The sequence below is a fragment of the Xenopus laevis genome, chromosome 7L (genome assembly GCF_017654675.1).
Source record: "Xenopus laevis strain J_2021 chromosome 7L, Xenopus_laevis_v10.1, whole genome shotgun sequence".
Classification (NCBI taxonomy): Eukaryota; Metazoa; Chordata; class Amphibia; order Anura; family Pipidae; genus Xenopus; species Xenopus laevis.
In genome coordinates, this window is record NC_054383.1 from 49,457,354 (window position 1) to 49,471,765 (window position 14,412).

Below are 14,412 nucleotides of genomic sequence, written 5' to 3' on the forward strand. Positions count from 1 at the left end.
AGTGACTAACGCTGGTGACAATTCGCCAGCATTACCCCTTTCAGGCACTTCGCCGATTTACTAACGGGCGCAGGCGTAACTTCACTAGCAAAAGAGACAGATGCTAGCGGTCATTCCCACTCTATCGGCAAGCAAATTTTTGCTCTGGCAAATGGACGTTACTCCGCAAATTCACTAAGATGCGGATTTTACTGAACGTTACCTCTTTCGCCAGACTTGCCTTCGCCAGCTCAGACCAGGCAAAGTGCATTGGAGTGCATATATATTCTTCCATCTTCTGTTACTTACATCATATTTTTTAGTGGAAAAAGTGTCAGAGTGATAGCCTGCAAAAGTCCTTACATTTTTTTTGGCTAACTGGGTTCCCCCATACATTTTCTAACATATGGCACATAAATTATACAGTGGGCGCATGTGTAGGGCATTATAACAACTCTATTTTCTTTATTACGGTTCCCTGGACTTGTGTAATGTAATGTATTTGCTTCAACATATATGTCCATTCAACTTTTATAATTTCCCGCCGTATGCAAATTAGCCTGAGCGAAGACCTCTAATGAAGTTGTGCTAGGCATAATTGAATGCTATCACCTCTTTGCTTTGATTGCCAAAGTAACGCTAGCAAAAATTCGCCAGCATTCGGCACCCTGGACACAACTTTGCATTTTTAGTAAATTAGCGTTGTCTGAGCAAATTTTCACCTGGCAAAGTGTTTATGATGGCTTCGAAGCCGTTGCTGGCAAATTTTCGCCAATTAGTAAATTTACCCCCATGTGTGCTGTTTTTTTGTCACATTGGAGGTACAGATTTTAACTCTCATAGATAAACTTGAGAAAGGTGGATAAATGGTAAATTGATCATGTGCTGTGCCTCATGAGACAGCTCCTCTTATTGTGGGAATCTCTGAATTGTCACCCCAAACTACAATCCATTGTATTATACAGTGTTTTCAAGCATAAGTAAACAGTTTTAATTGACCACAATATACCTTTACAGTATATACACTATAACAGTAGTTTTTTATCAGTTAAAAATGTGTATATTTTTTCTTTTGAAAGTTCAGTTAAAGGATGCAAAGGGATTTTACCCTATGTAAATATTTTCCCCAAAAAAAGCCAAGGAAGAACTTAAACCTCATTCAGAATCTGAAAAGATTGGAACTTGCCTATATATTCCTTATGGACACTGTTATGTGCTCCTGGTTACTTGTTCTGCTGGTATCTTCTGATTTGTTTCTTTTACAGACGTTTTTAAGGAATGCCCACAATCTCTTCTGGTTACTTTAAAATAGTAGTGCAAGTCCCATTGGAAATTTGCAATGTACATCTATCCCATCAATTTGAAATGGGTATTTAAACCATAAGTAATGTATCCACTGTGCTGTAATTCTCTTCAAACTGCAGGCATGGGATCACTTATCCAGAAACCCAATATCCAGAAAGCTCTCAATTAAGGGAAGGCCATCTTTCATAGAGTAAATTTTAGTTTTTTTGAAGTTTTTTTCTTTTTATCTGTAATAATAAAACAGTACCTTGTACTTGATGGTAACTAAGCTGCATGAATCCATATTGGTGGCAAAAACACCCTGTTGGGTTTATTTTATGTTTAAATGTTATTCAGTTGATTTAAGGTATGCATATCCATATTTTGAAGAGAACTTTAATTTATTAAATGCCAGGTCTGAAGTATTTCAGATAAGAGATCTCATACCTCTATTTTTATTGTCCCACCTGTCCAATGTTTTACTATATGATCTACTATTTAACACCAAATCCATTTTGGCTTTTGGTTTTTCATTCTAAACAGACATGTGTCTTTAGACCTTTCTTAATTTTTCAATTTGAACATGCAAACAATTTTTTTACTTCATGCATTAGTTTTGTAATTTTGTTCTTCAGATATAAAATCGGTGGCATACCAAGAGTGATAAAAACTTTTTATAGATACCAAGGGTGAATAAGGAGCCCTGACACGTGGAGGCCTATTTATCAAGGGTCAGATTGTAGTGGTTTTAGAGGTTTTTGAAACCACAAACTACACTCACAAACTCTAAAACTAGGAATGTCATGAGATGTATTAAATTCAAGTTTTTTTTAAAAAAATAAATCTTATTTTTGCCACAAAAAGCCTGTCCAGATAAATGGGATTAGTAAATAACCCCCTACAAGTCCTAATTGATCCCCAAAACTTTACAGACTACTCAGGACTCACAATTAATAAGGACAAGTCAGTAATACTTCCCCTAGACAAGATCCCGAACCAGCCAGAGACCACACAAGGACTTAAATGACTAAATTAAAATATCTTGGAATAACTCTGTCATCTGACCCATCCATGTACATAGAAGACAATATCGCACCGGTTATGAGTCAATTTAGGAATGTAATGAAATCCTGGTCTAGTCTTCCCGTAACTCTGTGGGGAAGAGTTAAATCTATTCAAGATGATATACCTGCCCAGATTCCTATACAAACTTCACAATTCTCCAATCTGGATCCCTAAAGTAATATTCCAAAAAATCAACTTCATCCTTATTCCCTTCTTATGGGCGAAAAAAAGCTCCTCATTTCTCATGGACTCTACTTACTGCTCCAATAACACAGGAGGCCTAGCCCTCCTGCATCTATACCTCTACTTCCTGGTGAGGCAGATATATCATATCCATAGCTGGCTACACACTGGTGGAACTGACACAGTCACTATTTTCCGAGCTCTTAGCCTGTAGTAATGGGAAGCTCTTAGGAATCTACCCTACAGGAAACTTCAGTACTATGAGTCATGCCCGACAACCATCACAACCCCCATATAGAGCATGGACCTCAACTAGCAAAATCACAGGCTACCTTTTCCAATGCTCTCCCCCTATCCACCACTTTGGAGAAACTCTCCCCTTCCACACCTTAAAAACCTACAAGATTTCCACTACTGGCCTCTGTTGGGGATTGCAAGAGGCACTTTATAGACACATTATATAGAGATCTAATTTCTGTAAGAGACACTTAACTTATTCACCAGCTGTATATCACCCCACTGAAACTGCAAAGGATGGGGGGGCCGGCCAGGAACAGACTGCCCCAAATGTCACAACTTGAATGCCTCCTTTTTGCATCTGCTATGGGAATGCTCACCACTACAAATATACTGGATAAAGGTGGTCAAATACATTAGTTTTTCCCAATGTGTGCACTCCAGAGATATGCCTACTGGACTTAGTGGATGATCTCTTCCCACTGAATAAGACCAGATCCTTGGCAAGGGCTCTTTTATTCTACGCAAAGAAAATAATTGTGATGAAATGGATGGAAAACATAATGTTTAAAGTGGAACACTGGACCAACCTTGTAAATAAAATTTCTCCCCTCCATCAGCATAACCTGCGAATCTCGGGGTTGCCCAGGAAAATTCGAGAAAGTGTGGTCCCCTTGGCTAGATATCCATCAAATAGGTGATATAGACAACTAATATGAAGTCACACATAATATAAAGGGTGATATATAAGCATATATTGACTGTTGCCTTGATAGCTGAACTTATCTTACTGGTTTCTATATTACTGATCTTCTAGCTATGTACGTTTGTATGGGCATCATACTATTTTTACTTATATCTTCATTTACTCTTCCTTTCCATACGTTACTCTAAACTGCAAAATAAAAGTCCTAATTGATTTAAAGCAGTACAAAAGGATCAGTGCAGCTCCCAATGACTTCTATAGGACCTTGAAAACTTTTACCTGGCAAAATTTTATATTAGTAGTTTTTGTGGTTTTTAAACTTAATAAACCTCCAATTTTTAGAGCATTTTAAAAACTGAATAAAGGGAGTGATCTTTTAATGAAACAAAAATCACACAACAAACTTCTACTGCATTTGCTCCAATCCCTACCGTTTTCTTTAAGCAATTTGAAAGTAACAAAAAAAAAAAAAACAAAAGCAATCACCAACACAGTAAAAACAATTCTTATTGGCTCATGAATTCAGTCTATTCAGTATATAAAACTACTGTGGTGGCTAATGGGAAGATTCATAATTTTAAGACAATTGGTTCAAAATAGATAGGTCATGTGGCACAGAAAACACTCACTTATAAACTATTCACAATCAAACAGGAATTAAGAAATTAAATATTTGCTAAACTATTTTTCTGCAAGGGATAGTGTTAAAATTTCAGGACAATATTTTACTGTCATTTCCTTCAAAGTGCTATAAAGTTTTAAATAATATCTTCACATATTGATTATTATGAAAGCTGATTAAATAATTGTTCAGTTCTGAGTTTGACAGTTCCAAAATCTATTAAGAGACTGGAGCGGAAAGGAACAAGAGCATTAAAAGAGATTTTATCCACATAATTGGTAAAAGCTGCAAGCCGGAGTTTTATGCAAGTCATCAATCATATGAAACATAGCAGAAGGACACATGGAATGTAATCCATCAATAACCATAAGCAGTGAACAAGAAAAATAATTCCTACAGTCCCTGGCAGTTTTGTCACAGAGCTCTGTGGTTCATTGGTGGTGTATTTGTTATAATTATGATACTTTGTTTTATAAAGGGTCAGGATTTTCTACAAATCTCTAAATGCCTAAAGGGATTGGAGGAGACAAGCAGTGCAATAAACAGAAATACAGCAAGACAAGCCAAGGTCCCTGTTCTCAAGAACTTACAATCAATCCTCTTTTACCTAGATATATTTTTACTGCTAGCATAAGAAAATAGAAATGTCACTAGTTTTTAAAACTAACGTAAGGAGGTGCAAAATTGGCATTGGTATATGTGAATGTTATACTATTTGTAACTGCATTATGTTTATGCTATAAGGGCATTGCAGTGGGCCACAACTTTATAGATGCCATTATTTAAATAATTATAAAATTATAAAATATATAAAATAATTTTACTTAATGGGATATGTATGGGTTTTTGACTTTAAAGGGATACTGTCATGGGAAAAAACATTTTTTTTCAAAATGAATCAGTTAATAGTGCTGCTCCTGCAGTGAAATCCATTTCTCAAAAGAGCAAACAGATTTATTTATATTCAATTTTTAAATCTGACATGGGGCTAGACATTTTGTCAATTTCCCAGCTGCCCCTGGTCATGTGACTTGTGCCTGCACTTTAGGAGAGAAACGCTTTCTGGAAGGCTGCTGTTTTTCCTTCTCAATGTAATTGAATGTGTCTCAGTGGGACATGGGTTTTTACTATTGAGTGTTGTTCTTAGATCTACCAGGCAGCTGTTATCTTGTGTTAGGGAGCAGTTATCGGGTTACCTTCCCATTGTTCTTTTGTTTGGCTGCTGGGGGGAAAAGGGAGGGGGTGATATCACTCTAATTTGCAGTACAGCAGTAAAGAGAGATTGAAGTTTATCAGAGCACAAGTCACATGACTTGGGGCAGATGGGAAATTGACAAAATGTCTATCCCCATGTCAGATTTCCAAATTGAATATAAAAAAAATCTGTTTGCTCTTTTGAGAAATGGATTTCAGTGCAGAATACTGCAGGAGCAGCACTATTAACTGATTCATTTTGAAAAAAATGTTTTTTCCCATGACAGTATCCCTTTAAATGTTTGTGATAAAAGGACCCAGTAGCAGAGCGTAAGAAAGTAAACATGAAAAAGTGGGATCATGGTCGAGATGCTATTATAGGGCCCACAGCTACCTAGGTTATTAGAAAATATTGCAGAAGGCTAATGAAGTTTGTGTTGGGCTACTCATTAGCATAATTCTTAATTGCCTTACAAAATACTAGCCAAGAACTTTTATGTGAAAACACAACATTTTGTATAAATTCTGACCTAAGCACACAGTTTTTAAAAACTGCACACACAAATTTAAAATAGAAATATATTTTTAGTTCACACAGCCAAGAAGGAATTATAGGGACATTGCTCTGTGGGGATTCAAGCACATTACAGCAACATTACATCAAAATATTATGCAATGGTAGGCTCTGATAGAAGACATTAAAAAAGGCATTATGATACTTATAATATATGATGCCTTTTATTTACAGAACAGACAGCAGATATTCAAGATTGTTGGGGTCTCTTTATAAGAAATATGGAATACTATCGCCAGTACTGTCTCTTCTTGTCCTTCAAACCATATATAGATCTTGTGCAATTTTTCACTCTTGTAATATGCTGATTTAATCTCCTCCACTCTTTTAGACCTCACCATTCTTCCCTCTCCCTGTGCCTAACTCCTTCTGTATTGACAAGTACTGATTAGTAAGGAAATCCTGAAATGTGCAGTTTCAACACAGAAATCAAGTGTTATTTTGCAGGTTTGCTCTGTGGGTTGTGAGATCTGCGTACAGCAAATATACATTTCCCTTTTTTTGTGTGTTGTTTTTCCAGTGATGAATAAAGTACAGATGCTAAAAGAAGGTGTTGCTGATCGAATTCAGATGCTTTTGAGGTCAGAGATGCCTCCAGTGCAGTTTAAACTATTGGGGACTTTGAGGATGCTGACTGATGGTCAAGGTACATAAGAAACAGAATAATGTTGATTCACAATCAACCAAGTAACCCTATGCTTCCAGTATTGATAATAAACTGTAGAGGTGTGCAGAATTGATGTTTGTTTTAGAGTATGTTTCTTTTTTAATACCCCTTTTTAAGTAAAGGTGAAGGTGTCAGCGTTTGACTGGGGGGCTCGGGACCCACCTGGGCTTTCGCTTCAGGGCCCTACCCCTCTCCCCTCAGCCATAACCCCCTCCACCCCCCGGCATGTACCTTCCTATTCTAACAGCCATAATTGGGGCCGGCCGGTCAGAGGCAGTTGACAAGGCTTCGGGCAGGGAGCCAGGGCCCACTGGGTTTGACTTCTACATGACCTTGACAGGTTTAGCTGAAGTATTTTCTTATTTGAGCTATTTCTAGCTCCAGGGTATATTAAACAACAAATCATTTTATTGTTTTTTTTTTTTTAAAGTTTTTTTCAAGTTTTTTTTACCTGAAAAATACCCTTGAAAACTCAAATTTTTCAGGTAAGAATCAACTTGACCTTTTTTTAAATAACCCCCTATAGATTTCCTATAATAGCAAATGCAGATAAGTCAAACATTATATCATAATGTACAAACTAATCCACCCCCTTTGACCTGCAGTTTCTTTGGTAATAGTTTGCCTTGCTTACCATTGTAATGGTCTTCAGTTCGGTGGGTCTGGTTATTCCCACATAGTTTATGGCACTAATACAGGTGCAGATTGTTAGCTACTGTATGGTAATTATGGATAAATGGCAGCTAAGAACATAAATCACAATAACCAGCATGATATCAAGGCTTAACTTACAGCAGATTCTGAAAAAAATCAAGTCAATTGTTTGTGCAGATGTCCTCTAATCAAAACAGGTCAGAGATGTCCAGAAATGGGCTCTTAAAGCAAACCTGTCACCCAGACATAAAAAGCTGTATAATAAAAGTCCTTTTCAAATTAAACATGAAATCCAAATTCTTTTTTTTTTATTAAAGCATTCATAGCTGTTGTAAACTCATGTAAACATCTCAGCTGTCAATCAAATATTGCCTGCCCCTCCTCTATGCCTTAGGCATAGAGGCCCAAGGCATAAATAATTTATATAGTGTAATTAAAGTTTATTTTGCTTGAAAAATGTGATAAAATAGGATTTGGAATTTTTTTTGGGTGACAGCCTAACAGCCATAATTGGGGCCGGCCGGTCAGAGGCAGTTGACAAGGCTTCGGGCAGGGAGCCAGGGCCCACTGGGTTTGACTTCTACATGACCTTGACAGGTTTAGCTGAAGTATTTTCTTATTTGAGCTATTTCTAGCTCCAGGGTATATTAAACAACAAATCATTTTATTGTTTTTTTTTTTTTAAAGTTTTTTTCAAGTTTTTTTTACCTGAAAAATACCCTTGAAAACTCAAATTTTTCAGGTAAGAATCAACTTGACCTTTTTTTAAATAACCCCCTATAGATTTCCTATAATAGCAAATGCAGATAAGTCAAACATTATATCATAATGTACAAACTAATCCACCCCCTTTGACCTGCAGTTTCTTTGGTAATAGTTTGCCTTGCTTACCATTGTAATGGTCTTCAGTTCGGTGGGTCTGGTTATTCCCACATAGTTTATGGCACTAATACAGGTGCAGATTGTTAGCTACTGTATGGTAATTATGGATAAATGGCAGCTAAGAACATAAATCACAATAACCAGCATGATATCAAGGCTTAACTTACAGCAGATTCTGAAAAAAATCAAGTCAATTGTTTGTGCAGATGTCCTCTAATCAAAACAGGTCAGAGATGTCCAGAAATGGGCTCTTAAAGCAAACCTGTCACCCAGACATAAAAAGCTGTATAATAAAAGTCCTTTTCAAATTAAACATGAAATCCAAATTCTTTTTTTTTTATTAAAGCATTCATAGCTGTTGTAAACTCATGTAAACATCTCAGCTGTCAATCAAATATTGCCTGCCCCTCCTCTATGCCTTAGGCATAGAGGCCCAAGGCATAAATAATTTATATAGTGTAATTAAAGTTTATTTTGCTTGAAAAATGTGATAAAATAGGATTTGGAATTTTTTTTGGGTGACAGGTCCCCTTTAAAGGATTTAAAGAGACCATTTAAAGGGAGAAAAAAATGTTCCTGATTTGGTAGTACCAGACAGAGCTGGCCTGTACAGGTATGGCACCTACCAACTGCCTGCCCAACCAATAAAAGCTCAAAAATCATCCAGATATTAATCTGACAGGTGTGAAAATATCCGTAGACTCCAGTGTATAATCTGATTATTAGCCAAAGGGCTAACAATCAGATCAGCCTTATTTGTCCAAGCGTATGGTGCCAAATTGGACCCAGGTCCTCTTTTGGCAACCTCACCAATACAGCAGGTCTTGCAGTATATTATCAACTTTAGTTAAATGAATTTTTGTTTTTAAATACTTAGGGCAAATGATGAAAGAAAGATTTTGCGTTTAAAAATTTATTTCAGTTATTTAATAATTTATTTAATCTCATGGTTATTGCTCTATTTGCCAAATACTCCAAACCAATTACCAAAAACCAGCAGTTCTTTAAAAAGTTTTTTTATGCATTGCTGTAATTGCCAGTTAATATACACACAAACACACATTATCATCACACATGATAAATATATAAGAATATCATATAACACGTATTTAACCTGATGAACTTAACACAAACCCTTTACAATTTTGTATTGTGAAGCTGACGCAGCCATGATATTGGGGCAGAATCCCATGATGTTGACTAGACTTGTGCAGTGGTGTGAAACGAAAGATCATGTTGGTGTACGAGGAGAAGCTAACAGGCTGCTGGCATCTCTCCTCCGTTATAGCAAATCACAGGTATGGCATTAGACTTTCTGTGGAGACCTTTGCATCAGATTCAACAGCAAAAAAAAAACTAGTTTATTAAATGTTGCCATGATCATTAGTTGTTATTGGGGGTAAAAAAAAGCACACATTGCAATTAAGAAAAGCAAAGCAGATACATATTTATTATGTACACACATAAATGTTTATCTTTTAACATAAAAACATAACATACCTGATTCCATCTCCCAACCACCCCACCCCTAAGGCTAGTAGTCATGCACCCCCTCCCACGCGTTGTTTCATTGTAAATATTTAAAGAGCTTGAGTATCCTACAAATGTCTAATTCTATTCTTTCTTATCTTCAGGATGTAGTGAAAGCAGTTCATTGGGCTAAAGGATTAAAGCATCTGGTATCTATGACAACTAGTGAACATGCTATTATGCAGAATGAAGCCCTCATTGCTATGGCCATTGCATCTGCAATTAACCTAGGTACTAATAACCAGTGGGACAGTGGGAAGTTGAATGCTCAAGCCTTTTTAATCTGACTATAGCTGAATCCTTGTGTTGCAAGCACTTTTAGACCATTTTTATTTTCAGGACAACGAATCTCCACCCTGCTGTTTTACACCCTAACGTAAGATACTCACTTGAAAACCCTTGCCCCTATTTGAAAAGATATGATAGCACTGAAGTCATAACCCAACCGTTTATACAGGTTTGTGATCCCATTATCCAGAAAGCTCCATGTTATGGAAATGTTATGGAAATGCCGTCTCCCATAGACTCCATTTTATCGAAGAGTTGAAACATTATTTACTTTTTCACTGTAATATTAAAACAGTACATTGGACTTGATTAAACTAATTAATTAATTAACCAACCTATTGGGTTTATTTCATGTGTAAATGATTTTTCTATATATTTAAGAATACGTATAGAATTATGTAAAGCTCTGTAATATGGAAGACCCCAGGTCCCATACCTGTACTATATACAGTAAAACACACCTGTTTATAAGCTACAGGGCACAATGCCAGTATCTTCGACAATACAGTATGGGTAAGTAGATGCAAGGGTCAGCCCTTTTCCAATAATTATTGTCAATAGATGAAATTGTACTCATAGATACCGTTTAGTTACTGTACTGTCCTAGCAAAGACATTGTGGCAGTAGTGTGGGAGTGCCACTCTTGTAGAATGTACTAACTTGCTCCAGAAGAGGCATCCACAAAGCAATGAAAATAACACTACAGTTTATTGATAAGCATACCTGCATCAGTGCTTATGAAAAATACCCAAACATAATTGAAGACATTTATTGGATTAACATTTTGCTGTTAATATCAACTTTGTATTCTGTCGTTAACATGAAAATGTTGGCACAAACTTATTCAAGCAATAAATCCTGATTTGCAGTTTATTACCCTTATCGCATTTTAAGCCTGTTGTACATGGTTATGTTACAAAGATACTGTACCCAGTTATAATTCCCCTATTAATTATCTGTGTACATATATTATGTCTTTGTGCCCGACTCCGTTATGTGACATTAATGAAATCACTTTGTAGAAATAGTACGCATTGCCTTCAATAAAACGTACAGCTAATTATTTAGCAAATTAACACAAATGCAAATATTCTTAATACAATTCTTTTCACTTTACCTGCAGAACTAGTAGAAGAGGACTTTAAGGAGTCAGAGCTGGTATCCATCCTGCACAAAATTCTGGAAGATGAGTCAATGGGTCCAGAGGTGAAGTACAATTCACTGGGTCTGCTGTGCAGCCTCCTTGACTCAGGTATCCACCCATATGCATATTCTATTTGGCAATTTATATGCAGGAGGACTTATTTATGAACATTAGGTGCTGAACTGTGCAAGTGCAGTTGTCAGTGGTGACTGACATTTTCTAAATTGCTAAGTAGTTGCTATCAGCCACTGCATTTGACCATCTGTAATTGTAAATAAATCAGCCCCGGGGGTTGATTAATGTAATAATGTATGTGGCAATCTGCTTTAAAATTAATTCATGTGTAATGCTGAAAATAAGTGCTGCAAGACAACACCACAACTTCAAAATCACAATTAGACAGGATGGGCAGGCACAAAACAGGATCTCAGTCAAATAACTGCTGCTAAAAAGTATTCATTTTACATATATTGCATCTGCCAAAATGCCTTGCGTGTTTTGTGCCACTATAGGCACCTAATCATAGGCTGCTACACAATTTTGCCATAGAAATTTTTCATAACAAATCCTTACATATATGAGAGATGTATTTGAAATAGATTTGAAAATAGATCTGCAACTGTTTTTTTGTATTAGTAACAGCCTAGACTTCCTTCTTTCCTGAGCAGATTCCTGTTGTTTTACCTCTTTAGGTTATAGTTATTGTCTCACGTTTCCTGAGGGCAGTTCAAGGATGCACTATACAGAAATAACATTTTCTTATGTCTACAAATCTTAAATTCTGCACTCAAATTCCTCACTCAACTTGTTTGAATGCCATTTTGTGTGTTTGCTGTTCAACATTAACATACAGCTCTGTGCAATATGGTGCTGTGTTGAAAGTGAATGCGCAATAAATCTTTTATGTGTTCAGTTTAATAGAATTATTCTGGGATCCTTATAGGAGGGAGAGGGAGAGGGAGAGGGAGAGGGAGAGGGAGAGAGGTTTGCCATTTAAAACCTTGTTTATGCTAGAATCTCTTTCCATCCTTATCTCACCTAACGTATCTTATTTATAGCAGCACAGATCATTGTACGGATTGTATCAGGAAACAGGAAAAAGAACAATGGACAATGTCAGATATTATTTGGAGAGCTGTCTGAAACAACTGCCATGGATCTACAGTATAATAGTGCTGCTATTGGGCTGGTGCAGTAGGCCTTAAGAATGAGAATAAAATTGGCCATACACAGGCCGATTTAAGTTCTTTAGACAGATTCGGCAGTTTATCTGCATTCCAATGGGGTTAAACAACCAATATCTGGACAAAAACGGCCACATGATGATCGGGCAGGTTTGATTTTCACATTGGTTCGAGGATATCTGCTCATTAAATGCTGTCCTCTCCCCCACAGCCCCTACTCTGGTTATTGTAATCCTTTGGCTCTAGGGCCAAACAATCGGCTTAGCCCAATATCTTTGGTGGGCATATCAGGTGAAAGATCTCATAATGCATGACCACCTTTAAAATCATTTTCCAATTAATACATAGAATGTGATATTTATTTGTCCATGATTATGCCACCTTGTAACAAATTATGGTGAGCAATCATCTGAAGTTTAGCTTTGCTCATCAAAAAACACATTGGCACTGAAACTATTGTTATTGAGGCCAGCCTTGAGAAATTAACATAACCAAAGCTAACTGAAAATCACACCTAAATTGTGCAGGTACAATAACTTTGCACTCATTTACCCTTGTGCTGTATTGTATTACATATAACATATTATTTTTTTCTATTTCCATCTCATGATATACAATCCTGACAAAATGTAATTGTTTTGGTATACATTTTTTTCTTCATTCATAATTTAATATTATATTTCACTTACTCTTTATTTTCAGATGTATTAAGAAGAGACATGGAATTAGTCAACATGAAACAGACTTTGGAGAAGATGTGTGCACACAGCAATAGCAACGTAGTCAAACAAGCCAATACAGTGCTGCAAATATTAACCAGCAGTAGCCCACACAGTGGCCATTTTTTTGCATAGTTATCATCATGCTTTGCCTGTGTCGATACAACAGCTAGAGTGGCTCAGTGGCTAAATTATCATCACCTGGGAACATTTTACTTGCGCTTTTAGATTTAACAACTTGTTCTAGTGTGGAAAATAATTGTCTGAATCTTTTCTCCCCACATGTGAATTGAATCAGGGAGTAAGAATTTGTTTCTGACAAATTGACATCTTTATCATCTTTAGTAAATGTGTCAGTTTGTTGAAAATCTTCCTTAAAGTCAGAGTTTTGGTACATCCAAAATGTATTTGCTGTAGTTCCATTTTTCATACATTTATCCCAAAGCAATAATTCCAACTTGCTAGCAGTACTGTCTTCCTTCAATTGAGAGTTTTGTACCAGGACCACAAGTAGGGCTCTATTTACCATATAGGCACCTGAGATCCAATGTGTCCCCTAGTCTGGAAGCTTTGGTGGGGACAAGGCCTTGGGTTCCTATATGGTAAATAAAACAAGTGATTAAAAAGAATTCCCCAAGCCCACCATGGATACTTGCTGTTAAATTTGGCAGCAGAACTTAGGGGGTGTGGGGTTCCTGCCCCTGTGGCAGCCATCTATGCATGCATTGGGAGGAGGAGAGATGAGGTCTGCTGCCTAGGACAGCACCAGACCTAAATACAGCTCTGACCACGAGGACACTGACATTATGCCTAGATAAACCAAGAGTTCTTTAATGGCTATTTTCACAGCCCCGTAATTTAGGCAGACCACTTTTATAAGATCCATTTTACAATCTTGCATAGTATTCTTTCTACAAGATCAGTTATCTATGATTTTAAGGCACAACATTTGTTAAATATTACTCCTATTGTAGGAGTGAATAAAAAAGTTGCTATTAGATCATCGACCTAATTACGGAGCCCTTCCAATAACTTTAAGGACCAAGTTCATTTATTTGTGGTGCACCCTATATAGGATCAACCTAAACTACTTGCTTTTTTTTTGTAATCAGTAGTCAGAATCAAAGTTTGAATATTTTAGTATGGCCAAATATGGACAGAAATAAGTAAACAACACCTGCACAAAGCTGAAAATGCTATAAAATGGCTAAACATTCAATAAAAAGGCCAAAAATGCACCAAAATCACCGAAATTGCAATATAATCACTGAAATAACATACAAAAGTTATTGCACAGTACGGTTAGCGAATACTCCATTCGCAATTGCAATAAACCCTTTTTCTCAGCTAAAACCATGTATGTACGTATTCATCTGTACAATTGGTAAATTGCATGTTATGTGCATTTGTGTACACGTGTGTATGTGAGTGCTTTGAGTGTGTGTAACCCCCTGATCCCCAAAAAGTGTGTGTGTGTGAATGTAAGTTTATATTAGTGTA

The 14,412-nt window shown here is 36.6% G+C and overlaps 1 protein-coding gene across 3 annotated transcripts in view; it reads left to right on the plus strand.

The window, feature by feature from the left end:
• The window catches only part of LOC108695797 (rap1 GTPase-GDP dissociation stimulator 1), a 46,386-nt gene extending 32,121 nt beyond the window's left edge, over window positions 1–14,265 (plus strand). For all 3 annotated transcript variants that reach the window (XM_041568948.1, XM_041568950.1, XM_041568949.1), the window contains 5 exons: window positions 6,365–6,490; window positions 9,206–9,345; window positions 9,682–9,808; window positions 10,989–11,117; window positions 12,896–14,265. In XM_041568948.1, coding sequence (XP_041424882.1) covers window positions 6,365–6,490; window positions 9,206–9,345; window positions 9,682–9,808; window positions 10,989–11,117; window positions 12,896–13,047 — 674 coding nt within the window. In that variant the 3' untranslated portion in view covers window positions 13,048–14,265. The remainder of the gene's footprint in view (window positions 1–6,364; window positions 6,491–9,205; window positions 9,346–9,681; window positions 9,809–10,988; window positions 11,118–12,895) is intronic.
• Window positions 14,266–14,412: the final 147 nt, after the last annotated feature.